This window comes from Pogona vitticeps, chromosome 2 (genome assembly GCF_051106095.1).
Source record: "Pogona vitticeps strain Pit_001003342236 chromosome 2, PviZW2.1, whole genome shotgun sequence".
Taxonomy (NCBI): Eukaryota; Metazoa; Chordata; class Lepidosauria; order Squamata; family Agamidae; genus Pogona; species Pogona vitticeps.
In genome coordinates, this window is record NC_135784.1 from 294,877,497 (window position 1) to 294,903,742 (window position 26,246).

At 39.1% G+C, this 26,246-nt stretch overlaps 1 protein-coding gene and 1 long non-coding RNA gene across 6 annotated transcripts in view; one reads left to right on the forward strand and one right to left on the reverse strand.

Annotated features, from left to right (window-relative positions):
* Positions 1-26,246, forward strand: part of NPR3 (natriuretic peptide receptor 3) — a 97,387-nt gene that overhangs the window by 34,040 nt on the left and 37,101 nt on the right. For 4 of the 5 annotated variants that reach the window (XR_013541156.1, XR_013541157.1, XM_020807108.3 and 1 more), the window contains exons 4-6: positions 11,008-11,143; positions 15,962-16,056; positions 22,088-22,220. Coding sequence is in view for 3 of the 5 variants with exons in the window: in XM_020807108.3 (XP_020662767.3) it covers positions 11,008-11,143; positions 15,962-16,056; positions 22,088-22,220 (364 nt within the window). In the remaining 2 variants the exon portion in view is untranslated. Of the gene's footprint in view, positions 1-11,007; positions 11,144-15,961; positions 16,057-22,087; positions 22,221-24,848; positions 24,980-26,246 lie in introns of those variants that run through there. The other variant, XM_072992865.2, reaches the window with a different exon arrangement.
* On the reverse strand, positions 15,200-17,229 carry LOC144586371 (uncharacterized). The gene is made up of 2 exons (XR_013541158.1): positions 16,415-17,229; positions 15,200-16,270 (listed from the first exon to the last, which is right to left on the reverse strand). It is a non-coding gene; the product is annotated as an uncharacterized LOC144586371 (long non-coding RNA).

The window sequence follows — 26,246 nt, forward strand, 5'->3', positions numbered from 1 at the left end:
TATTGCAAAATCTCCTGAAGTGTTCACAGTGTACAGACATAGTGTAATTTTATCACAAATAGCATTCTCTTCAAGGTCCCTGAGGGCCGTTTATGATATCTGTGTTTAGACGTATGGTAGAATGAAAGCTGTATTTGAAGAGGTCAGTGCCCCAAATCTAGGCCATATTTTTTCAAGGTAATGAGATGTCAGCTGCTCCTACTGATTTTCATTAGAATGGCAAACCTGGGTCTGGATTATACCACTTCACATTGGAGACTGGGATATGTTCATATGAGTGAATGCTGTATGAATTCCATATAGAAAAATCATGTATTGGAGGGAGCATTATAGTATACTTTTTCATGCACAGGAGACCCAGGGTGGTGTAGTGGATAGAGTGGCGGTCTAGGAGTCTGGAGACAAGGGTTTGAATATTGGTCATAGAAACTCACTGGGCTGTGGAACTGGTAAAACCACTCTTTAAATATCTCGTTTACCTTGAGAGCCTTATTAGGGTCACTGTAAGTCAGTTCTAACTTGATGGCACATAACTTTCATGCTACTTTTCTAGAAATATACTTACTTCAAAATAGATAGACCAAAGATGGTTGAGGTGAACATGGGGCCAGAAAGTTTATCCCAGTGATCTTGAAGGGGAGTGGAACACTCACATGAAGTGGTATATTAATATCTACATCTAAAAAGATGTTCAAAGGCTGTTTCTGTTTCGAACGTGTTTCTGAATCAAAAGTGAGGCATATATTCTGGCCCATATCTTCAAAGTAGACTTCAGCACCAGCTGAATTGTTGTTGTTTAGTTGTTTAGTCATGTCCGACTCTTCGTGACCCCATGGACCAGAGCATGCCAGGCCCTCCTGTCTTCCACTGCCTCCCGGAGTTGGGTTAAATTCATGTTGGTTGCTTCGATGACACTGTCCAACCATCTCATCCTCGGTCGTCCCCTTCTCCTCCTGCCTTCACACTTTCCCAACATCAGCAGCTTTTCCAGGGAGTCTTCTCTTCTCATGAGATGGCCAAACTATTGGGGCCTCAGCTTCAGGATCTGTCCTTCAAGTGAGCACTCAGGCATGATTTCCTTCAAAATGGATAGGTTTGTTCTCCTTGCAGTCCAGGGGACTCTCAAGAGCCTCCTCCAGCACCACAATTCAAAAGCATCAATTCTTCAGCAGTCAGCTTTCTTTCTGGTCCAGCTCTCACTTCCATACAGCACTACAGGGAAAACCAGCTGAATTACCATGTAGCAAAAAGTCTTTTAAAACTCTGATAGACAGGTGGCCTGGAAGCAAAAAGAAGAATTAACATCTTCCAGTTTATTATTGGACTTTCACTGCTCAGTCATCTGAAGGCAATTATAATTTACAAGGAATAGGGAGCAGCATTTTACAAGGCAGTAGCAGAGAGCTGTTAATGAATTGTTATGAATTTCAGTCCTTTGTTACCCACCTTACAAGCACCACATCAACACTGGAACAAATCTTGAGTTGTATTTTTGAAAGATGATGAATGAGCAGTCATTTCAGAAAGGGTAAATGAGGCATTGGCAGGGAAGCAAAGGACTAAGGTCTAGAACTGGGACCTTAGGCAAACAACTGACAGCCTCTTTGACCACAGTCATTTTGTCAGTTACCCCTGCAGTCAAGAATCTCCTTGTGTGTGTGGCACTTCAACTTACTTATTTGCTCATTTCACTTCAGCTTACTTATTTGCTCATTTGCATTTTTGGCTTCTACACAGCTAGACAGGGTGCAGGTGTCCTCTTTGCTTCTGGCCACCTTGTATGTAGTGGCAGAAGTGAAGGCTCCTTCCTTTCCTTCCCTCCCTGCACACATGAGAGTCTCTCCCATATATATAAACCTTGTTAGAAGTAAGTGTGACAACCCCAGACCTACTGGGATATGCCACAGTTTCACTAAGCTGCCACCAACCATTCCCTGTAAGGAGTCACACAGACCAGGAATGGATTTTTAACAAATAAAGGAATAAGGTTTATTTAAATAACACACAGGGAAAAATAAAATGATCAAGTGAATAAGATACAGTAACGTGGCTTAGTCTCAATCATACATACACCAGTCTGGTTCACACAGAACACCTTTAAATAAAGCACAGACCCTGAACCTATCAGTTCTGGCTAACCATACAGACACCTGAACCTATCAGGTTGGTACTGACTGACACACAGTAGTACCCTGTCTGACACACAGACTCCCACTCCAGCTTCTTCTCTCAGCTCTCCTTCAGCTCTCCTAACTTCTCCACACAAACTCCACATATATATACAGTACAGCCCCTCCTCCTGATGTCCCGCCTTCCACTCCCCATAGGATGGAACTTTCCCTCCAACCCATGACAGACAGGTAACATCAGTGCTGTATGTAACAGTAAGCACTCCCTATCCTACAACTTCTCTCTTCTCATGATTAAGTCTTATAATACAGTTTGTTGCCTTTTCAAAATAAAATTTGCCTTATGAAAATTTCAGGGGTCTGCATCTGTCTTTATGGTTACCCAGTATGGTATAATGAATAAAGTGATCAAGGACTCTGGAGATCTGAATTCTAATTACCACTTGGCCATGGAAACTCCTGGTGGTGGGCTACATGTAAAGCCATTATTTAAATATCTCAGTCATCTTGAAAGCCTTATCGGGGGTCACTGTAAGTCATTTCTAAATTGGACAGACAGACAGACATACGCACGCGCGCACACATGCACGCACGCGCACACACACACGCCTCTTTCCCTCCCATGGACAAAGAAGTATTTTAGGGTGATTTTGACCTGGAAAATGACTGAAGGAGAAACAGCTCAGTAGTTTCTCCCCCACTTCTTTTACATTCCCACCCCTGCTTTGGAGGGGGGGAAATTAGGGCAAACACAGACAGTCATCACACTAGCATAGGTTGCAGGTCTCTGAGCATTGGGATTGCTATGGAGTTAGTTGAATTTACTCTGAGGAAAAATAGCCCTCTTGCCCTCAAAGGCATATTTTGTTATTTGCATCATTCTTTCTGTTCTTTTCTAACTGTTCCAATAAATGGATGCTTTAAATACTTGACTATTATTTGAAAATACTTGATCAATTAAATACCATCTCTAACTGAAGTTGCTAGAAGAATGCTGGATGGATAATAATGCTGTCTTGGCAGACCTTTTCTTTCCATAACTGCAGTTTTTCCACGGTCTTCTTGTAGGTTTAGAATGACTGGAAGGGTGACTCATGTGTGTCTTTTATCTTAGACCCAAAAATGAACACATCCTTACTCATCGAAACATAGGGACGCATGTGGAAAAACTGTAATTAATTTGCTTTCCCAAGGAATACAAAATTATTAATATTTTACTGAATATTATGAAGATGTGTCTTAGAATCACATCATTTTTAATGGGGGAGGGGGGAAGCCAGGGCACTTGTACCTTAGGAGTCATGCAGAAGAAGTGGTTTGAAAAGGTGTAACATATTATGCAAATAATATTTGCTAAAATGTCTTCTTCACAGGTGCAGGAGGCCTGTCCTCCAGCATGTTCATGCACCTTTGCTTTGTTTCAATCAACCACTAAAAGAGAAACACTTAAAACTGTAGAATAGTAGATCTGAAAGGAGCACCAACAGGGGTCATTCTGGTCAACCCCTTGCAGAAGCAGGAGGTCCAGAGCCAAGCCATTTCCGAGAGATAGCTGTTCAACCTTTATTTAAAGTGAAGAATTGAGACAGACTCTACTGTCAGAAAGTTCTTGCTAATATTCAGAAGAACTTAAGTCTTCGGGCCAAATGGGTATATTTTTAAATACCTTTAACATGCAGATATCTTACAATGTAAATTGCAGTAGTTTGAGAGATTTAATAATAGAGTCAGAGCAGGATGGAAAGCAAATGTCATAGTTTCCTCTTTGCTATCATCTTGAGTAACATCATTCCTATAAAGTTAGTGTTTTTATCTGCTCAGCTCTACTTTGGCTATCCCAGATGACCTTAGTTGGAACTGCTGTTTGGCAGCTGCCCAATGCCAGCAAAGAAGATTTATCTCCATCATAGAATCAGCAAATTCCAACCGCTTAGTCCTGCTTATCATCATTGAAGGTCTTCAGTGGCTTTTGTTGCATAGCAGATGGATGACCAAAAGAGACCACCAGAGCAGGAACTACATGTTTCAGATAACATACAGTCTTTTAAAAATTTATTTATTTTGCTATGGATTATCAGAAAACAGGTGTGAAAGTGCCTGTTTCACATGTCCTCTTTTAATGCAAAACCTTGCATTAAAGTAGGATGTGGAACAGTCCCCAACCCATGGGCCTCTCACTACTTCTAACAGTGCTGGACTCAAGGCAGGCTTGCCTGCTTTCCATGTGGGGAAGACTTGAGTTCCCTCCCCCCCCCCCGGCAAAACCAATGTTGCCAACAAGTCAGTGGTGAAGTAGCCAGAAAACCTCCCCAGCAGTGGCTGGGTAATTAGATTGTTCTTACATGAGGGGGACCTCCAGCATGTTTTTATTGCATGCTGAGCCCCAACCTGGTCAGTACCTGGGAAGAAGCCTTCCAGCACTGGGCAAGTGGGACAGAAACCCTGGTGGGGTTTTTAAATGGCACCAGTGTACTCTTTTTAAAACTGCACCAGGGCTTGTGTCACAAAACGACCAAGTTGCTGTGAAGCCGCTTCAGTCCTTTCTGAGAGAGTGGTTGGGGCCCAGAAAAGATAAATGAGAATAGCATGAAATACTGACTCAACAAGTATGGAATCACAAATGTGCTAGAATATTATTGTATTGCCACAATATTTATAAGCTGCTTTGAGGCTTCCATGGAGAACACAGTTGGATAGAAAACTTAAAAATAAATAAATGAATGCAGTTTCATTGGGAGACAGCCTCACAGTGTCACCAATTGGATATTTCTCTTCAAACAAATATCAGCTGTAGGGGACTGGTTTTCCTAAGGAACAAAACAGAAAGTTAAGTTCTGTCCCTATGCCCGGTCTGATTCATAATTTTTTCCCTCACTTGATTTACTACGTATATTTCAAAAATTTGCATGGAATAGTTCATCTGTAAGAGTTAACATAAAACTAGCCATTTAGCACTGAATAGTGAATATATTGTTTACACATACAGATAAATTCATATTCTTTTTTACATTTTTTCAGGATCAGCTTGTTTAGGCCTTTGGTTAATAACTGTAGGAAATATTATAATAAATCCGACATTAGTCTTATCTATACCATGTTTCTCTGAAAATAAGACAGGGTCTTACCTTCATTTTTGCTCCAAAAATGCTTATTTTCGGGGGATGTTATATATATATTTTTATGTACAACAATATATATTTATTCAAATACAGTCATGTCATCTTCTTCTGGTTGCTGCACGAGGTTGGAGGGCGGGGTTTCACTTAACTGGGGCTTATTTTGGGGGTAGGGCTCATATTACAAGCATTCAAAATTTATGAAAAATCATACTAGGGCTTATTTTCAGGTTAGCTCTTCTTATTTTAGGGGGAACTGATCAGGGTAGTAGATTGATTACAGTTACAACTAACTTAAGCCCCACTGATTTCAACAGGTCTATTCTATACTGTTGAATTTAATGGATTATAGAATCATAGAATAAATGGGTTGGAAAGGGCCTATAAGGCCATCAAGTCCAACCCCTCTGCTCAACGCAGGAATCCAAATCAAAGCAAATCTGAGATAGGGTTGCGGGGAGTCCATTAACTCATTGCCTGAAATGGGTTAGAGATGTGCTACATCTGCCACAGTGTATCTGTCAGCCTTCCAAACAGGAAAGATGTTTCTCCACATATAGGTGGAATGGCTGATAGGAAAATGGGAAAGCTTGGAGTGAGGTGAACTGAGTTTCATAAACAGAGATTCTCCATTTATCTGCAAATTCTCTGGTATTTTTCTGACGATTCATAGTGTTTGAAAGTTGTGCATCAGTGTTTCATCAGTTTCATGAAATCCTGGATTTTGAACCCTCAGTTGCTTCCAAAGCTTAGTTACTGCTCAGACATTTTAAAATCACATATTGAATTACTGTCATTCTAAATGCTTCTGTTCTACAAAACCTAAGTGTTCTTTAAAAAAACACAGCATCTTTATTTCTGGCCTGTCATGCAGATAAAATGAAGAAACTGCCTTCAAGTTATTCGTCTATAAACATTCAGTTCACATGACATGTGACTCTCTTTTGGATTTTCTCAAATTTGCATAGTTGTTTGAATTAGTAAATACAAAATATTACTATTGGCGTCATTTATTTTTGCTAAAGTTTGAGATAATGTATCTTTTACATTTACTTTATCTTTTGTTCCTGCACATGTGAAAAACATTGGCCAGAACCCTTTTGGCATTCAGGTAAGGTTTGTGTAAATTTTAGTTGCTAAGTGATGAAGTGCCTGTTGCATCTCAGTCACATGCCAAATTATACAACTGTGTGCCCCACACCTTGTCATTTAGCAGCCGCAAGTTATGCAGACCTTAGTTGAAGAACAATAGGAGTCCAACAATTATCATTCATTTTTAAAAGACTCTTGTTTCATATTAAGTTTTATTCTACAGCTAAATGAGTTTGAAGTTTCAAATTTATAGGAGAAAAACTAGTCTGTATTTTATTTTTTTAATTTTTGTTTGATTTTTATCTGATATGCTTGCACAGACGAACATGGCTACCTCTTTTAAGTCAACAATACATCTATTTTGATGTTGGAGATATACCTATCAATCTTAAGGGCTGTTCTTTTCTGAGTCTTCATATGTTGACAGTCTAGCCAACGGTAGTGAACGCAACCCTAGAAGGCCGAACATGCAGCTGGATTCCTTGTAGCACAGCACTAAGAATACTGCTACAAAATGTAAACCTACTTAATTGTTTTGTGAATTTGCAACAGAATGTGTCGTTTTACTTAGTTTGAACTATTTACTGAAAGAGCCACAAAAATAGGGTAAACTGTTGGAGGTATCCCTTCAGTCACTTCAGAAGATAAGTTATAGAACAAGACTGCATTGTTTCTCATGTTATAGAAAAGCAAGAATGTGTTGAGCAAGAATTGGGAGAAATGAAAGGTGGTAGAAAGCTGAATGTAGATGATCACTAAACAAACAAATCACCAAGTAGAGTCAGGAGAAAATCTTTGTCCCAAAAAGGTTAATGGAGAAGAGGCTTTTCATAACCAATTAGGTGTACTTTGTAAAACATGTACAGGTAATTGACAATTTATGCTGTCTGTCATAAGTAATGATAGACTATTAAACTGTTACTGTATCCCTAAAGGAGAAAGTAGAATTAGTGGATTCTGTGAGTAAACATGTACTCAAGCCAAGCAACTGTTACAGACCCAAGGAGAGACCTTAGGAGACATGATTTCTGTTCACTTTGACAATCTATTCCTTGCAGTGAGCTGAGATTTTCCTAGCTGTCCCCAGTTAATTTTTATAAGCATGTTGACTATATTAAAAGCTGCCTTATTTTATTTATTTATTTATTTATTTATTTATTTATTCAATTTTTACCCCGCCTCTCTAGACAGCATCTACTCGCTGTCCTTTCCTTCTGTTGGGCCAGTTTTGTTGGCTGATGGTGTTGGAGATAGGTAGTCCCTCCATTTTAATTGGCTGGGAGCAACTGAAAATAAAAAATACTTTATTAAACTCCTTTTATATTCATCAACCTATGTCTGATTCTGGATCAAAATTGAAATAAGAGTGGTGGATCACCATCACATGAGAAGGAAACACTAGATGAGTATTTGAATCATAGAACCATGAAGTTGGAAGTGGCCTATAAGGCCATCAAGTCTAACCCTCTGCTCAATGCAGGAATACACATCAAAGGATATCTGCCAGATGGTTGTCTAAATTTATCTTGAATGCCTCCAGTGCTGGAGCACTCACCACATCTCGAGGTAATTGGTTACATTACTGTACTGCTCTAACAGTTAGGAGGTGTTTCCTGATATTCAACGAAAATCTGGCTTTCTGTAACTTGAGCCAATTGTTGTGTATCCTGCACTCAGGAATGATTGGGAACAGATTCTGCTCCTCCTCTGAATGACACAGCCTTTCTAGTATTTGAGATGTGCTCTCATATCTCTCATACCTCAGTCTTCTTTTCTCAAGGCTAAACATGCCCAGTTCTTTCAGTCTTTCCTCATAGGGCTTGTTTTCCAGCCCGCCTACCCCTTCATCCTTGTTGCCGTCCTCTAAACTTGTTCCAGTTTGTCAGCATCCTTCTTGAAGTGCTGTGTCTAAAACTGGACACAATACTCAAAATGAGGTCTAACTAGTGCCAAATAGAGGCAAACTAATACCTTGCGGGTTCTGGAGACTATTCTTCTGTTAATGCAGCCTAAAATAGCATTTGCCTTTTTTGTAGCCACATTACACTTTTGGCTCATATTCACCTTGCGATGTATGAAGATTCCAAGATCCTTCTCGCTTTTAGTATTGCTGAGTGTAACTGTGTATCTCGTTTCTTTTTTCTAGATGCAGTACTTTGCACTTATCCCTGTTAAAGTTCATTCTGTTGTTTTCTGGCCAGTGAGCAAGCCTATCCAGATCATTTTGAATTTTGTTTCTGTCTTCCAGGGTATTAGCTAATCCACCTAATTTTGTGTCATCTGCAGATTTGATTAGCATTCCCCATACCCCTGATTCAGGTCATTAATAAAAACGTTGAAGAGTACAAGGCCCAGGACTGAGCCCAGGGGGACTCCACTTGTTACCTCCTCCTAGTTTGAGAAGGAGCCGTTAATTATCACCATCCAAGTACAGTTCTGTAGCCAACTATGTCCACCTAACAGTTGTACTATCCAGCCCACACCTAGTTAGCTTGCTAATCAGATTATCATGGGGCACTTTGTCAAAAGCTTTGCTGAAGTCAAGATATATGATGTCTATCCTTTTATTTGTATTCCTGCATTGAACAGGGGGTTGGACCTGATGGCCTTATAGGCCCCTTCCAACTTCACTATTCCATGATTCTATGAAAAGACTGAGCTAAAATAGCAATGGAACACTTCTGCCTTGTCTTGTCTTCTGATATAATTTTCCCATTTCCATTGAGTAGCTGAGCCACTCTTTTCATTGCCTTTTGCTATGCAAGTACCTGAAGAAAGCTTATTTGTTGCTTTTAGTATCTCTAGCTAGCCTCAGCTCATTCTCAGCTTTTGCCATTCTAATGCGATCCCTGCAATTCCTTGCTACTTGTCTACACTTTTCCTTTGTAGCCTGGCCTTCCTTCCACTTCCAATATGTGTCTTTTTGTTTTGTTTTCAGGTCCTCTTTGAGCTTTTTGTGAAGCCACACTGGCCTTTTTAGCTGTTTCCCACCTTTTTTTCTTGTTGGGATTGTTTGTAGTTGTGCATTTAGAATTTCCCATTTTAGAAACTCCCACCCTTCCTTGACTCCTTATTAGGATTTCCTGCCATGAGACTTTATTTATCTGTGTCCTGAGTTTGTTACAATTGTTTTGAAAGCCAGTGTGTGGCTACACTCTGCTGTGGTTTCCTTTGAGAACAAGAATTCTAGTAGAACATGGCCACTCTCTTTGGCCACAGGAGGCAGAGGGCACCAGGGACAGGAGACAAGAGGGCAGCGGGGGCTGCTTTGAATTTCTCACCCCTTCCCCCTGCATTTCGTAGGTCGAAGCTCCGGCCGCAAGTCGAACTGAAATTTTGCGGCCGGAGCTTTTCGTACCTCGAAATTTCCGTAAGTAGGGACCTTCGTAAATCAAGGGTCCACTGTATTTCAAAGTACTGAAATACTGAACAACACCAGCAATCATTACGTTAGACTGCACAGGGAAGCCATTGAAATTGAAATCCACAAACATCAGCAGAACCTCAACAAAATGGAAGAAAGTTTGAAACTCAACAAAGCTTGGCTCCCAGCAGTGAAAAATACAGCGTGCAAAAGGTCAACAAACTCTACCCAGCCACAAGGACCAGTGATCACTACACACAAAAAACCAGCTAAGGACACCCATCAATCACAGTGACAGATAATCTCTCCTCCTTATCAGAACAATACACCCACAACAAAAGCACACTGATCACCATAATCACCCATCTCCTGAAAAGGACAAAAGCTGATCTCACAGCCATAAATACACAACTCCCAAACAAACTGCACCAGAGGACATAGTGCTGTCCTCTGAAGATACCGGCCACAGAGAGTGGCGAAACGCTAGGAAGAATAACCTTCAGAACACGGCCCATGAGCCCGAAAAACCCACAAGAACTATTAGATCCCAACCGTGAAAGCCTTCGCAAATCTTTAGCTTCGGATCCTTTCACTGCTAGTTTCTCAATTTCTGTTTCTTGATCTTCACATACAACTCCAAGTGCAACTCTGAGTGCACACTTACTTTGCCCAGAGCCACTGCCTCTGGCAGAGCCTGTGCTTTGAAATACCTATAGGGTTGGAGAAGCAAGATACACATGAGGGCTCAGCTCTTTCTTGTTTGAGGTCACCCTTTTTCCATCCTCCAACAGCCCCAGCCTTCCACTCTGGCAGAGCCTTTGCTTTGAAATACTTGTTAGAGCAAAATAAAAATTATAACTTCTTTTTATAACTCTTCAGATATTTCTGGAAAAATATTACACAGCCCAGCTTTTACATTGTTAGAAATTCAACTTGTATTTGAATAACCTTTTGACAATTTTATCGGTTGTCCTCTGTAAAATTAATGTAATAATGCAGCAGTTTTAAATCAATGAATCTATGTATCACTCAGAAATACCATGAAGAGAAATGAAGTGCATATGTGATTTAGATACTACAAAGGCTACAGAACAAATCTGGTATGTAAGGTGACATATGAAGAATTACGTTCACCAGAAAGTATCTACCTAGTTCTGTATAGTTTTATATAGTGCTTTAATGAAGATCGTAAATTTACAAAGCTTGTCTGAAGTTAGCTAGTTTATATGAAATTGTGATTTTGGTGAGCTTTCCAAATGGACCATTTTTACAGCTTTATATTAAAGAAGATGTGCTTTCATTCTAGGTCAACATGTTTGTGGAAGGATTCCATGATGCCATTGTCCTATATGTTCTGGCTTTGCGAGAAGTTCTGAAGAATGGGTTCACTAAGAAGGATGGAGAAAAGATTGTCCACCAGACATGGAACAAGACATATGAAGGTAAATTACAATCACATGTTCTACACAATTTTGTTATAACCTGGTTTTGGTGAAGTCTCCAACTCTTTTAACTATAGTAATTATGTGCTGTCAAACTAATGCTGACTTACAAGAAGACAGACAAAAATTGTCTCTGAAAAAATGCTATGAAATAACAGCTCTGAGAAGAATGGAATTAAATCTGACTTCAATATGTTGCTAGGCAACAAAAGACCAAAATGACCTTGTAAAAGAGAAATGCTGCAAGAATGCCAGGCTAGGTTGGTAAAAAAAAGATAGAAGTAGTTTTAATTTTGCAAAGATAATACACTTTATGTGTAGCGATTGCTAAGACAAGAACATTTCAGAACTGTCATAAAAGAAATGGGAAAGATAGAAGAGTTTGCACCTCTGACTAGATAAAATGTCTCTTCCCTGAGGTAGCATTAAACTTGCTTGAATTGTGAACTTTAAAGATGTTTCATGCTGACAGATTAAATATTTCTAAGCTTTTTTTTATCACAAGAACATACAGATATCAAGGCTATCAACCAGTTAAATCCAAGAAAATGGATGCTTAGGACATATCGCTTAGAAAGACACAATACAGTAATAATAAAATATTTTGTAAGTTCTTAGTAACAAGCATGTTAATTCATAAGGACAAAGAGATAAATATAATATTAGCTAGCCTATAGCTAGAAGGGCAAATAGATAAGGAATAGCTGCTGATAGCCAGTAGATATTGAAAACAAGCCTTTTTTTGCTTGAGGATAATATCATTGGTTGAAGAAATAGATAATGGTGTGACTTGCAATAAACAGACATAAATGTAGTATAAAATGAGCAGATTTAAGGCGAAGAAGAAAAAAGGAGACAGCTGATCAACTAATAGATGCATTCATTGGTTGGCTTTTTGTATATCTAGGATAAGAGCAAATACCTTTTTATAATCCATCTAATGGTATGTCGATAATTATAAAATTTTGCTTATGGCTATAAAAGAATTGTAAAAAGTGGCTAAAATATTTACTATTAGCTATCTTTGGATTAACCTTTTACTTTCTGGAAATGATCTTTTGTTACTGCATTTACAGTAGTCACTTGTTCAATAAAAAGAACGCAATAGCCTCAGCTTCACTTTTACTCAGCTCATTTTTCTGCCCCGGTTTAGAGTGGAAGTTATAGACAACTATGCAAGATGATTTCAAAACTGCTATGAATTATTTTGGGTCTCATATAGACAAAATGTCTTTGTTTGAAAGATTCAGTTTAGACTACATGAGGCTTGCCTGCAGATATTCCTGGTCCTTTGATGTCTCAAATTTATAATCTGTATTTGTTAGGAATTAAAAAGAAGCAGTACATTGGGCTGTACCTATCATTATGGCACCTACAGATGGAAGCTTCATATTCGTCTTCTAGGGGAGATGAACACGAAGCTCGTCACCACACGTAGCCAGTTCCCCCCCCCCAAAAAAACCTGGGTATCGAATTACCACTTGCACACAAGGGTCGTCTCCTTCATACTGCACCAATTGCAAACATAGCCCAGCTGGATCTTCCCCACCTCCCTGCGCTGCTGACCAGTCTGGCAAGGGAGTGGGATGACAAGCCTCCCCACTAAGCAGCTGATTGTTCAGCAGTGCAGGGAGGCAGGGAAGACCTAGCTGGGCTACTTGTGATTGGCATGACACAAATGATGATGGCCACACGTACTGCAAGTAGTAAGTTGACACCCAGTTCAGCAGGGAGGGTTCAACTGGACTGGCCACTTGTGGTGGCGAGCTTCATATTCGTCTCCCATGGGAGACAAATACAAAGCTCCCATCTCTAACGGCAACCCTTGCCAGGGTTTCCAGAGTATAAAGTACTCAAAGTATAAAGTCATTATTTTCTGTTGGCCCTTCAGACTGTGCAGCTTGTCAAGGCCACACTGCATGGCTCTTCTCTAGGGAGACACAGTGAGGGAACGAATTCTAAAACCTCGGCTCTGCAGCCAAGTATGTACTCCAATTCACTGGGTACATCCAACCAGCTTTTTTAATATAGAGGAACATAATAAGTGATCTAGTTCCCAGATTGTATTGATTCAGATATTTGAAATAAAAAATCTGATAATTGCCTATTGATACAGTGCCATGAGTTGAATATAGTTGTATTATTTATTATTTGTAATGTTTTAAGATAAAGGAACTTGTAAAGAAAAACAAAACCTTTCTCTAAGTATCAATAAAAATCACTGAAAAACATTACAACAGTGTAATAAAATAATAAAATACTGTAATCTTAAAAATCAAACTAGCATGAAACCCGAAGGTCTTGAAAAGTTTAACTGAACAAAAATAGTCTTAATAAGACACTGAAAAGAGAGCAATGCAGGCACCAGGCAGGCTTCCCTGTGGCAGGCGGTCTGCTATGGGATTCTCCCTGAAAGTGTCCTGTCTCTCATAACTGTTTACCAGACTTGGGGTTAAGGGACCACTTAGTAGAGGGAGTAAAGATTTCATCAGACCCCAGCTACCATGCTGTGTAGAACTTTGTAGATCAAACCCAGCTTGTTGAATTGGATCTGTTTTCAAAGCAAAAAAAGCATGCTGCTTATATACCGCCCCATAGTGCTTCAAGCACTCTCTGAGCAGTTTACAAGTTAATTATGCAGGCTACACATTGCCCCCCCCCCAGCAAGCTGGGTACTCATTTTACCGACCTCGGAAGGATAGAAGGCTGAGTCAACCTCGAGCCGGCTACCTGGGATTGAACCCCAGGTTGTGAGCACAGTTTTGGCTGCAGTACAGCGGTTTAACCACTGTGCCACAAGGCTCCTCTTTCAGATGGAAAGCCAATGCAAGAAGAAAGGAAGAGAAGTTTTATGCTGTACTGTTCACAACAAGAAAATAACATACTATTCACTGTAAAGAAGAAAGTTAAAAGAAAAATTTTATAATGTGATCACAAAAAAGTGAGATATAAACGTATGGCCCTTAATTCTTTGTATGTAATTTTTAGTACAGAAAAGAAGCAGCTAACTTGGAAAAAGGAGATATACTATGAGAACATTTTACCACCTGCTTTAGCCCTTATCTACCACCTTATTCCTCTTGTGTTATATTTGGAAAGTTCCAAACCGCCTCTGGATATCAGGGCCTCCCTATAAAAAGATGGATGACTGTGACATGCTTTAGTTTAAAAAGAAAGTGTAGATAACATGTGCACCCTTTTTTAACATGTGGTCTCTTAAGAAATTAAATTAAATAGCCCATTAAATTTTATACACACCCACACTGTATATAGTGTGTATGTGTGTGTACATTTTTAAAATGCTGTCAGAAATATTCTGCACAAAGAAAGCGCTTATAATAATATAGTAGTTGTAATTTAGGTCCCTGGCTCCTGGCTCCTTCCTTGTTTTTGAAGATTGCAGCTGTTTAATTGTTTTATGTGCATATATTAGCTGAACACATTGTGTTTTTTCATTATTGTATCTGAAAACATGGTTTTATTAAAAAGTTCTTTTTCCAGTCCCTCCCCCCTTTCCCCCCTCCTTTTCAGTGGTATTATGTTTTGAAGTGCTTTTTGTATGAATATGCATGCTTGTGTTTGGAGATGTTTCAAAACCTCCATTTGATATTTCAGATTGAATGTGCCAAAATTTTATGTGTCCAGCCTGTTGATCCCTTCCCTCACTTTTCTGCAAAATTTAAAATATGTCAGTTTTAGGAGGTAACATACACATGCCTTAAACTTTAGACAGTTAACTTTACCGGTAGGAAAGTTGCTCATGTCAGGTTCATCTGTCATTTCTTACAGGGTAAGATTACCAAGATTTCCAATGGAAGTACTTAAACTAAAGGAAGTGTTTCCTTTAGATAAGAATCCAACAATGAGTTCAGAAACTGGAACAGCTATGAAAAACATAACAGGCAATTTTCTCAGCTGAGGTTTTTCTTCCTCACAGTAGCAGGGACTATTGGGTTCAAAATATGCATACTGGAGTATTTCATTAGGTTCACACATTTAAGCAAACTAACCTATGAGTTGCTCGGGGCAAATTTAATATGCAGATCAGAATGTAACTGTCTATCGTTTATATTACCCACCGAATTGTAAACAAACAAACAAATTAAATAAATAAATACCAATTCTAAAAAGTGTATACACAAATGCATATTTTAGAGAGGAGTGTTACAATACAAATGTTTGTATATCTTTGAAAATGGGGGGAACAAGACACTTCAGATTTATCACTGAATACATGAAAAACTAACACTGACTGAAATGGGATGATCTGACCATCACTAGTTAGAAAGAAGGGCGTATACTGAGCAAGAAGGCTCCCTACACACTTACCATGCATGTTAATCCACATGGAAGGGATTGTCACTCTTGAATTGGCCTTCTCAGCCACACTAGACGCTGTTCCAAGACCTCTATTCAGAGCACATTACCCTAGTCTCTTGAGATTGAAGGATGCCTACACATAATCCGGGCCTTGTGCAATTTAATTTTCTCCCCAAAACTTTTTAAATTTTTAATTTTAGCATGCCAAAGGTTCTGGAATAAGAATTCATTTTCCCTCTTACTCACCCTCTGAAAAACAGACTGAGATTATTGCATATATTTTAAAATGAGAAATGTTAAGAATTTTAGAAATGTAGACACAGAGATGAAATTACAATTTCTTTTGGAATGCCAGCAAAAGTGTTGGAAGTCTGATGATGTTTCTTTCCATATCAGTGTATAAAAAGTCTGTCTGCTCCTTAATTCTTTTGTTTTTCTTTGAAACATTTTGTATTTTGAACTTGTGTTTTAAAAAATTTCCCACATGCCATTCTTTAGGCATTGCAGGCCCAGTATCCATAGATGCCAATGGAGAAAGATTTGGGGATTTCTCTGTGATGGCAATGACTGATCCAGAAACTGGAACTCAGCAGGTAAGCATAGCCGTAGACTTGAATCTAATTGGTAGATAGGAACAAGGGCCGCAAGGGGTAGTATAGAGAATAGGAAAAAAGAGAGAAACTATGCCAATGAATGCCCCAACAATCTGATTGATTTAAGTAATCACATTTACTGAAATAATAATGAATAATTAGCTCATCTAGTTTCAAAACTACTAAGTGTTCTTGAAAAATTTCCTCCAGTGACCTAGATCAGTGGTTCTTAACCTTTGTTACTCGGATGTTTTTGAACTGCAACTCCCAGAAACCCCAGCCAGCACAGTTGGTGGTGAAGGCTTCTGGGAGTTGCAGTCCAAAACTCCTGAGTAACCCAAGGTTAAGAACCAGTGACCTAGATCACCCCACTTCATCCTCGCAACTAAGAGAATCTGGCTGTCCAACAGTCACCTAGGAAATCCAGGTTTAAGTCCTCACTGTCTCATAAAAATCATTAGGTGACCTTAGGTCAGTCACTTTCCCTCAGCCTAACCTATTTATCTCACAGGGTCGTGGGAAGAAAGCCATATGCACTGGCTTGAACTCACTGACAGAAAGGCAGGATATAAAAGTAATAAACAACAAGTAAGTTTCATGTGGAGCTATGAAACACCTTCCCAACCGATATGCAGTTGTCCCTATCAGTTCTGGCCCTCAGGTAGACTTTGAGGATTTACGTCTCTAAAGCCTTCAGCTGAGATGATTTTATTTAGTTTGATTTTTGGCTTTTCCACTACTTCTGTTTTTTTTTTTAAAGGCCACATTCAGACACAGACTCTCAGAGTAGAGTACTGTACACAATTGAAGATGCTTGTAAATGAAAGAACTTGAAACAAAAAAGTTTTGACATAAAGCAGCAAAACATTTATAGTTGTAGGAATTGTTAGTATTTTAAATATTACTATTGTGTGACCTGGCTTTTCAGTGTTTGCTTCATGTTTAAAATATTAATATTTATTACACTATGAATTTGCAGTGATTTAGAAGAAAATGTTTTATTGAGGCAGTCCATCTCATATTTGGTCTTCGTCTTATCATGTTGCCTTCAGCTCTTCCCAGCATTATTGTCTTATTCAATAAGCCTTGTCACTTCATACTATGCCCAAAATACTATAGCCTCAGTTTATTCAAATTTGTCTTTAGAAAGGATTCAGACTTGATTTGACCTAATACCCACTTATTTGTCTTTCTGGAAGGCATGGTAGCTGTAAAGTGCTCCCTCAGCATCATATTTTGAATGGATTGATTTTCAGATTTGGTCCAAATACCCACCTGATTTATATGGGACGTGGTGGCGCTGCGGGCTAAACCACAGAAGCCTGTGCTGCAGGGTCAGAAGACCAAGCAGTCGTAAGATCGAATCCACGCGACGGAGTGAGCTCCCGTTGCTTGTCCCAGCTCCCGCCAACCTGGCGGTTCGAAAGCATGCAAATGCAAGTAGATAAATAGGGACCACCTCGGTGGGAAGGTAACAGCGTTCCGTGTCTAAGTCGCACTGGCCATGTGACCACGGAAGATTGTCTTTGGACAAACACGCTGGCTCTGTGGCTTGGAAACGGAGATGAGCACCGCCCCCTAGAGTCGAACACGACTGGACAAAAATTGTCAAGGGGAACCTTTACCTTTACCTTTACCTCTAATAATTATTAATTTATTCTAAACGTCACCCCATTTTAAAGCAGTTAACAATCCACAAAGGGCACCTCCTCTTTTATCTTGACTCTGGTGAAACAGTGCCTATTGGAGCATCCATGTCTATATGCTTGCTGGCACTCTTAAAGAACTATGGAAAGATTTACTGACACAGGGCATCAGTTTGCAGAATCCATACAGATTCTTTTTCAGCACGGCTTGTCTTTCTATATGCTTGATCATTTTACCTTTAAAAAAGCTGTCAAACAATTTATCTACAATACATATTCAGCTAAAAGCCTCCATTTTTTGGATTTCCCTAGTTCTCCTCTTGAAAATTAGAGCTATACTGCCCACTTTCCAGCCTTCTGGCACAAGGATAAGTTTTTGGGACTTGTTTGTTTGTATATTTGTTTGAAGATTAGCATTGTAATGTTAAGAATTCTCAGACTGATAACATCTAGTGGACCGAATGATATGTTTGTCTTCAGTTTGCGAACAAGATCTGAATGTCATCTGTTTTCACATTATGTCACAAGTCCCCAGACTGCTTCTGTGATGAAGACAGATAAAAAGAACTCATGCAGCTTCTCTAAAATGTCCTTTTCCTCCTTCAGTACTCCTTCTTTACCATTTGGTAACGATGTAAATTGTAATCAGTGCCAGATTTTGGTCCATATTATTTCGTCTTGATCCCTGCCTGCCGCCCATACTGTGCAGTCGAACACCTGGGTAGACTGGAGGGGTAGGGGAGTAGCCATTGTCTATAAAAACACTCTAGAGGTTGTTAGGCACTCCGCAGTGGAGACACCATGTCTCTTTTTTAAAAAAAAATTTTAATTCTATAACTATAACATAAACAAAAACATATAACATATAAACTAAAATACAGTTTAACTGTGTTCCCCACCACCGTATGTGGGACCTCTTGCCATAATCTTCCTCTTATTGTTCTTGTTCTTCTATTGTCCTCTTCTCCAAAACTGCATTGATTCTTGATTTGGAGCTTTCTCTTTTCCTCTTATTAAGGCATATTCCAAAAATTTACCCCATATTTCATAAAAAATGTTTTAGCTCTCCTTTCTTAACCTTTAAATTACAAGTTAATTTATCATTTATTGCTATATTCCATATTTCTTTGTGCCATTCTTCAATTTGCAATTCAACTTTTAATTTCCATTACCTAGCTATAATCAAGCTGCTGTTAATAAATTGGTTATCAATCTTTAGTCATTTTGTCATATTCCATATTCTCATATATTGATAACTAAGCAATCTCAGCATTAAATTCTATATCTTTTTCACATATATAGCTTAATTCTTTAAAAAATTGTTTCCAAAATTTTTGCACTTTTTCACATTCCCACCACATATGAAAGTATGTACCAATTTCTTTCTCACATTTCCAACAGACATTCGGATGACTGGCATTAATTTTATTTAATTTTAACGGTGTTAAATACCATCTTAAACTGAGTTTAAAATTTTTCCCTTATTCTCACTGACATAAATCTTAAAACCCTCATTTTCTATATCTTCCTCCATTCATTTATTCTTTTTCATCTATTCTTTACCTGTAGCCCAGTTATCTCTCCAAGAAACCGGGCTTTCTCAGCAGTGGCCCCTCAGGAACAATCTCCCCCCAGAAATTTGTCTGGCTCCCTCGCTGGGTGGCCTTCTCAATACCTAACTTATTTCACCATCTTCAATTGTATTAATATTGTTGTTACTTGGAGTGTTGTTAGCTGCCCAGAGTAGACTTTGGTCTAGATGAGAGGGGTATAAATTAAATAAACAAATAATCTTTACAAAAAACTCATCATTGTCAATCAATTTCTGGACACAATTCAAAGTGTTGGTTCCAACATGCCAAGCCCTAAATGGCTTAGAATTAATGGCTTAGCTTTTGAGCTTGCTGAATGAGATGCCAAGATTTGTTGGCACTGCCCTTCTTAGGGATTGGGATGTAAATGTATCTTTTCCAGTCCTCTGGCCACTGTTGAGTTTTCCAAACTTGCTGGCATATTGAATGTAGCACCTTAACAGCGTCATCCTTTAAGATTTTAAATCGTTCAACTCGAATGCCATCACCTCCACTGGCCTTGTTGTTAGCCATGCTTTCTAAGGCCCAGTTGACTTCAAAATACATTTTGGATTTCAGCCTATTGAACTGTAAGAACAGTGAACTGATTTAATTTGATGTATACCAAGCTGTTTGTACGAATGGACTATTCGTGTATGCTTGAAGATCTTTTGTAATATTGTGGTGGCTATGACTATACACTATGGTGACTGAGTGATAAAATGGAAGCTGTCAGAAGGTAACTGTGAACAAGATTGAAGGTCCAAAAGTCATCTGAGGAAAGCTGAAAGGGACAATATGTTAAGCCAAGGTCTATAAAAATGAGGATATTCAGGAGAGATCATATTGACCCTCAGTCTCTGCAGATGTTCATGTACAGATCTTTTCTAGGACAGGAAATCCAACGATTGTATGACTAGTGTTTTTGTATATCTAGTATATCCTTTCTGTTTCCTTTTAAAAGCCTTTCTCATGTCTGATTCTGGTTTCTTTTCCTTTTGCATTTATGGACATCATTCATTTTGCTGCAATTGCCTTTGTCCCGATTAATAAAGCTGACCTCTCTTTGATGATGGTGGCAATGTTTGTTTATGTGGTAGTTTCCTTTCCACTGGTCATGACCATGTAAGTTCCTAAATGGTATGAATCCAAAGTAATGTTGTCCAGCAAATTGTTATCTGAAGGTTGGTTGTTTAGAACACGAAGGGCTTTAAAAAAGATAACAACCAAAAATGAAAATTAAACAAACATATTTTAGAAGAATGTAAGAGACAGCTGCAGGAAAAACAAAGCAATTTGGGACCACACACATACACAAAAGAGATACACCGACATTGCAGTGCAGCCTCCCAAAACAGTTAAGTGACCCATTTGCTGAAACATAGTAACAAAGTTACAACATGTACATTTGATCATGTCATCACCTGCAGCCATATTTTAGTAATAAAAATGGTCATCCTCCTCCCCAGGTTCTTATGATCCCTTAGGGTTCCTTTGGTCTTGGGGAAGCCTTTGGGGTCTGCAAGACTGGAGAAAGTCTTGAAAGTCTGCAATTTGTTGCCCCGAAGCTAAGACTGGCAGGAGAGATTTTCAGACATTCAAGACATTCTGTCCCTGTCCTTCTGCCCAAAAAGTCTTCTCCGGGACTAAAGGGATCCTAAAGGAGCCTAGGAAATGAGAGGGGAATAGGAAACTTTTAATTACCAAAGTACGGGCATGGCTGATAACATCATCAGTCTTTACACAGTGTAATTGTACACTACAGTGGGGTCTTGACTTGAGAACTTAATCCGTATTGGAAGGCGGTTCTCAAGTCAAAAAGTCTGTAAGTCAAGTCTCCATTGACCTACAGTGCATTGAAAACCGATTAATCCCGTAACAGGCCGTTTTTGTTCCATTTTGGTTTTTTTCTGGTGTGTAAGTCAAATCTCAGTCTGCAAGTCAAACCTATATTTTGCGGCCAGAGAAGTCTGTAACTCAAAAAGTCTGCAAGTCAAGCCGTCTGTAAGTCAAGGGTCCACTGTACTAGATTTCAGCCATTGAGCCATAGCTTCAAGAAGCAAAGATGTGTGGCTCTCAGACATTAAGAAATGAGGGTTACAGGGGTGGATTACTCTAAAAAAAGTTATCCAGTGTCTACATTGTTTCTTTGATTCTTTTTTGCAGAGCAAAACTGAGATACGTACTGTGACTGGCCTGGTGTTGTTGATGAAATCTTAATCAGTTCAAAGAGACTTACAGTGGTACCTCGATTTACAAACTTAATTCATATTGGAACGGTGTTCGTACATCGAAAAGTTCGTAAGTCGAGGCAAACTTTCCCACAGGAATGCATTGAAAACCATTTAATCCATACCTGCTGTTTTTCGTTCATATGTCAAGGCGCTGTTCGTAGGTAGAGGCATTAGTTCCCATAGGAACTAATGTAAAGCCGGTTAATCCATACTCTACCACTAGGAGGAGAATTTTTCTTCTTTTGACCTAAGATGAACTTCGGTCAAAAAAAGGGCAGGAAAGGTTCCCCCCCCCCCGTAAGTTGAGGCTCCATTCGTAAGTCGAAGCAACTTTTTCCGGTACCATTATATGTTGGTATGTTGATGATGTTCAAGATTCTAGAACAGGCAAATGAGACATTTTTTATGTAAGGATATAATGAATTCATAGATTTCTGAAGAATGTACTGTATGTTATATACAGAAATTGAAGCAGCTGAATATGCTGCTGTTTCAGGATTTCTCTCTTTCTCTTTATCTCTGTGAAATATATTGATTGGAAATATATTGCTATTTTGCTACGTTTTTTCTCCCTATACAGGTTATTGGGAACTACTATGGAAAGCAGGGACAGCTGGAAATGTTTCCAAATGTGAAATACCCCTGGGAACACAAACTGAGAATAGATGACAGCCGAAGTTCGGAGCAAACAAGCAATGCAGCATGCAAATCATGTAAGTACAGTGCTGTTAACTTGTGCTTTCTAAGCCCGCAACAATGGCTCTCCCAATCCATATTGGGAGACTGTGCTTATTCTTAAAGATGGTTCTGTATCTTGACAGCAGTATTACTTTTTTTTGGGGGGGGGGGAAATCTTTATTTTATTAAATGAAAACATATTATATAGAAACAAAAGAACAACAAACAGAACAACAAACAAATAAAGCACAATAATTATACACAAACAAATTGAAACAAAGTGCTCCCCTCACCGGGACCTATGGAGAACTAGACCTTTTCCTTTATTTCAAGGATTTCCATTCTCCTTCAAAAATTGTAACATTTCTTGTGATGGTGCTCTTTCCTTCCCCTTTATTAATACATAATCAATAAAATCTTCCCAAATGTCTGCAAAAATATGCCTTTTAAGCAGTCCTTTCTTTAAAATTACAAGGTAATTTGTCATTGATAGCTATATTCCATAACTCTGTATACCATTCACTTCATTGAAAATTATGTTTTATTTTCCAATACTTGGCTATAATTAATCTAGCAGCTGTGACTAAATTAGAAATTAATTCTATAGTTGCCCAATTATATTCCACCTTATCAAATATTGATAGAAGTGCTATCAATTTAGGAGATACTTCTACATTTTGTTCGGTTATTTCTCTTATTTCCTCAAATACCATTTGCCAAAATCCCATCACACTCTCGCATTCCCACCACATATGAAAATATGTGCCAGTTTTCTGGCATCCCCTCCAGCACAACATAGAGTAATTTTTATTTATTTGATTTAGTTTCCCTGGAGTTAGATACCATCGCCAAACAATCTTACAAAAATTCTCTTAAATTCTTATAGACATGGATTTCACTATTTTTACATCCCATATTTTCTTTCATCTCTCAGCGTTTATCACTGCCCTCATATCATGTTCCCATAAAATGCTCAGAGGGTCCTGTTGATCCTCTGCTTCAATTAATATTTTGTAAATTTTACTAACTGTACCTTTCAATGCTTTATTTTCTTCTAGATTTTCCTTTTTTTAATAACATTTCCTTAAACTTTATAACTTCCCTATAATTAGCATTTTCCCTCAACCAGTCTTTTGTCCAACTCTAATTGCATCACACTGAACCATGACAATTTATCCCATTCTAATATGTTTTTTATTTGCTCTTTACTCCTCATCCTTTCTACCCAATCCTTTAATCTAATTATTTGCTGTCCTTTTAATGCACTCTCCAGATTTTTCAGATTCGTAGGAAAAGTTTTCAGTTCAGTCACTGGACATAATAAATAAAATAAAAATAAATAAAAATAATGGTGATATTAGTAGTGGACTAAGCATATTCTTCTACTTATTCCAAATTAATAACATGTTTTTCAGGAAAGGATTGCCAATTATTTTCCCTCTATTTTTATTGTATGGTTCGAAAATAATATTCTCAAAATTTAGATCTAGCTCAACTGACTCCAAACCCCACCATATTAATGTATTCTCGAAGGCTTTCTTAGCCGGGATCCAATGGTTATTGTAGGTTTTTTGGGCTGTTTGGCCATGTTCTTAAGGTTTTTCTTCCTAACTAGTCAACAAACACTACCCAGCCACAAGGACCGGTGATCACTGCACACAAAAGACCAGCTAATGACACCCATCAATCACAGTGACAGATCATCTCTCACCCTTATCACAACAATACACCCACAACAAAAAACACGCTGATATTGAATTTTCCCCTGAATAGATATTTTTCTTCCTTATTATAATTAAACATCATTATCTCTGATTTCTGCCAATTTACCTGTAGCCCAGTTATCTCTCCAAACTCTGCTAAATGTAATTTTACCCTATCCATCACTCTTAAGGAATTTTCTATTGATAAAAGAGTATCATCTGCAAATAAATTAATTTTAATCTTGTCATTGGTCCCTATGCCACAGATTAAATTATCTTTCCTAATAGCATTCGCTAAAATTTCTATAAGTATTGTGAACAAAATTGGGGAAAGGGATCATCCCTGTCTAATACCCCGGCCAAGGGATATTTGTTCTATTAGACCATCATTTACAATAATAGATGCAGTTTTTGCTGAATATAACTGACCCATCACACCTCTAAAATATTGGCCCAATCCTAATATTTCTATTATCATATTCAATGATGGCCATTCCACGCAGTCAAAGGCCTTAAAATATCTAACAAAATTATACCAGCTTTCAACTTTTGTTTTCCTATTATGTGTATGATATATTTAGAAGTCTTCTCGTCAAATTGGCCATTTGTCTCCCTACTATAAAGCCACACTGATCCTCTTTAATATACTTATCAGTATACTTATTCATCCTATCTGCCAATATTGCAATAAATATCTTTGCATCTTGATTAATTAGAGAAACAGGTAGATATGCTTCCGGGTCCATTAACCCTTTATTCTTTTTTGCTATTAATATAATGAATGCTTCCATGATGCTGGAATCGCATCTACCTTCATTATATTATTATAGAGAGTTTCTAATTTGGGTAACAGCATTGTTCTGAATGTCTTATAATATTCTGGCCCTAACCCATCAGCTCCTGGTGTTTTTATCCCATTTTAACTTGCTAATTACTCTTCTATTTCTTCCTTTATTATAGGCTGTGCTCTTAAATCTCTATCTCCCTCTTGGAGACTGGTCCCTAAAAATTTTTCAACATACGTAATTCCTCACACTTTCCTTTGTGGGTTTGCCCTCTGTATATAGTCTTTAATAAAATTCTTGGAAAACCAACAATTTTTCTTTCATGAAGTTGCATGTTTTTCCCTTTCTATCCTTAATTACTTCTATAGGAACCTTCAACTTCTTGACTTGTATAGCTCTTGACAGCAATATTACAATTTGCCTTCATCAAACTTTTTAACGTTCAGTCCATATAACTTTAGGCAATTTTATGGGTAGTTCATCTTCATAGGTGCCAAACCAAGAGTGTGAAGCATCAGCCAATTAGATATGTGCAAACGGTTTTGTATTATTTAGTGACAGTAGCTTCATGATATCCCTGTTAGGGGAGGGGTCCCAAATCCCCAGTCAGCAAGCCGGTGCCGGTTTGTGTCCATGGCAGGACCAGGCCACGGAGACAGATCTCTCACCACCACCCCTGCACACACTCCCCCGCATGCAAGGCCTGCCACTCGCATGCATGGGTGCCTCGTCCCTCTGTGAGCACAGACCACCCTCCACGCATGTGCCCAAGCACACGCCCTCCACGAGCATGCCGCACCCCTCCGCACATGCATAGGAGTGCTCCCCACCCTTCCAAGAGCACACCCTACCCCTCCGCACATGCATGCAAGTGCCCCCCGTGGACCCCACCCCCCCAACCGGTCCACGGTTCAGAAAAGGTTGGGGACCACGTGAGATTCATTGTCTTACTGGTATCTAAAAAGCATCCTTGGCTTTTCAGGGTCTAGTGAGCTAGAGGTGATGATGTAGTTGAATGTGATGTGGAGGCATATACTGTATTTTTCCATGTATAAAACAACACTTTTTCCTAAAATCATTAGAGGAAAAATTGAGGATCATTTTATAGACGGGAGGCAGACACACATATCTCTTGCTGCCGCCGCTACCGCTACCCAATTGCTTCTTCCAGAGCTCACGGCTTGTCCCCGCCAGTGGCCAAGGCAACAGCAGGAGACGGAGGCGAAGGGTCACTCACACACACTCGGGCACCTCTTGCTCAGGCGCCTCTTGCTACTGCCTCCCCCGCCTGCCAGATCACCTCCTCCAGTGGGACTGATGGGGCTCAGCTCACATCACTGCCTTGTCCCCTCCGGTGGCGGAGGCAGCAGAAGGCAGAGGCAAAAACGCAATCTTGTGCTCTCATGCGCTTCTTTCTGCTGCCGCTGCCGGATCACCTCCACCAGCAGTCGTTTCCTTAGGGCAGGGGACAACACAGCAACATGAGCTGGAGGTGAGCCCCGGCAGTCGCACAGGAGGAGGTGATTGGGCGGGCAGCAGAGGCAGCAGGACCAGGAGACGAAGATGGAGGAGC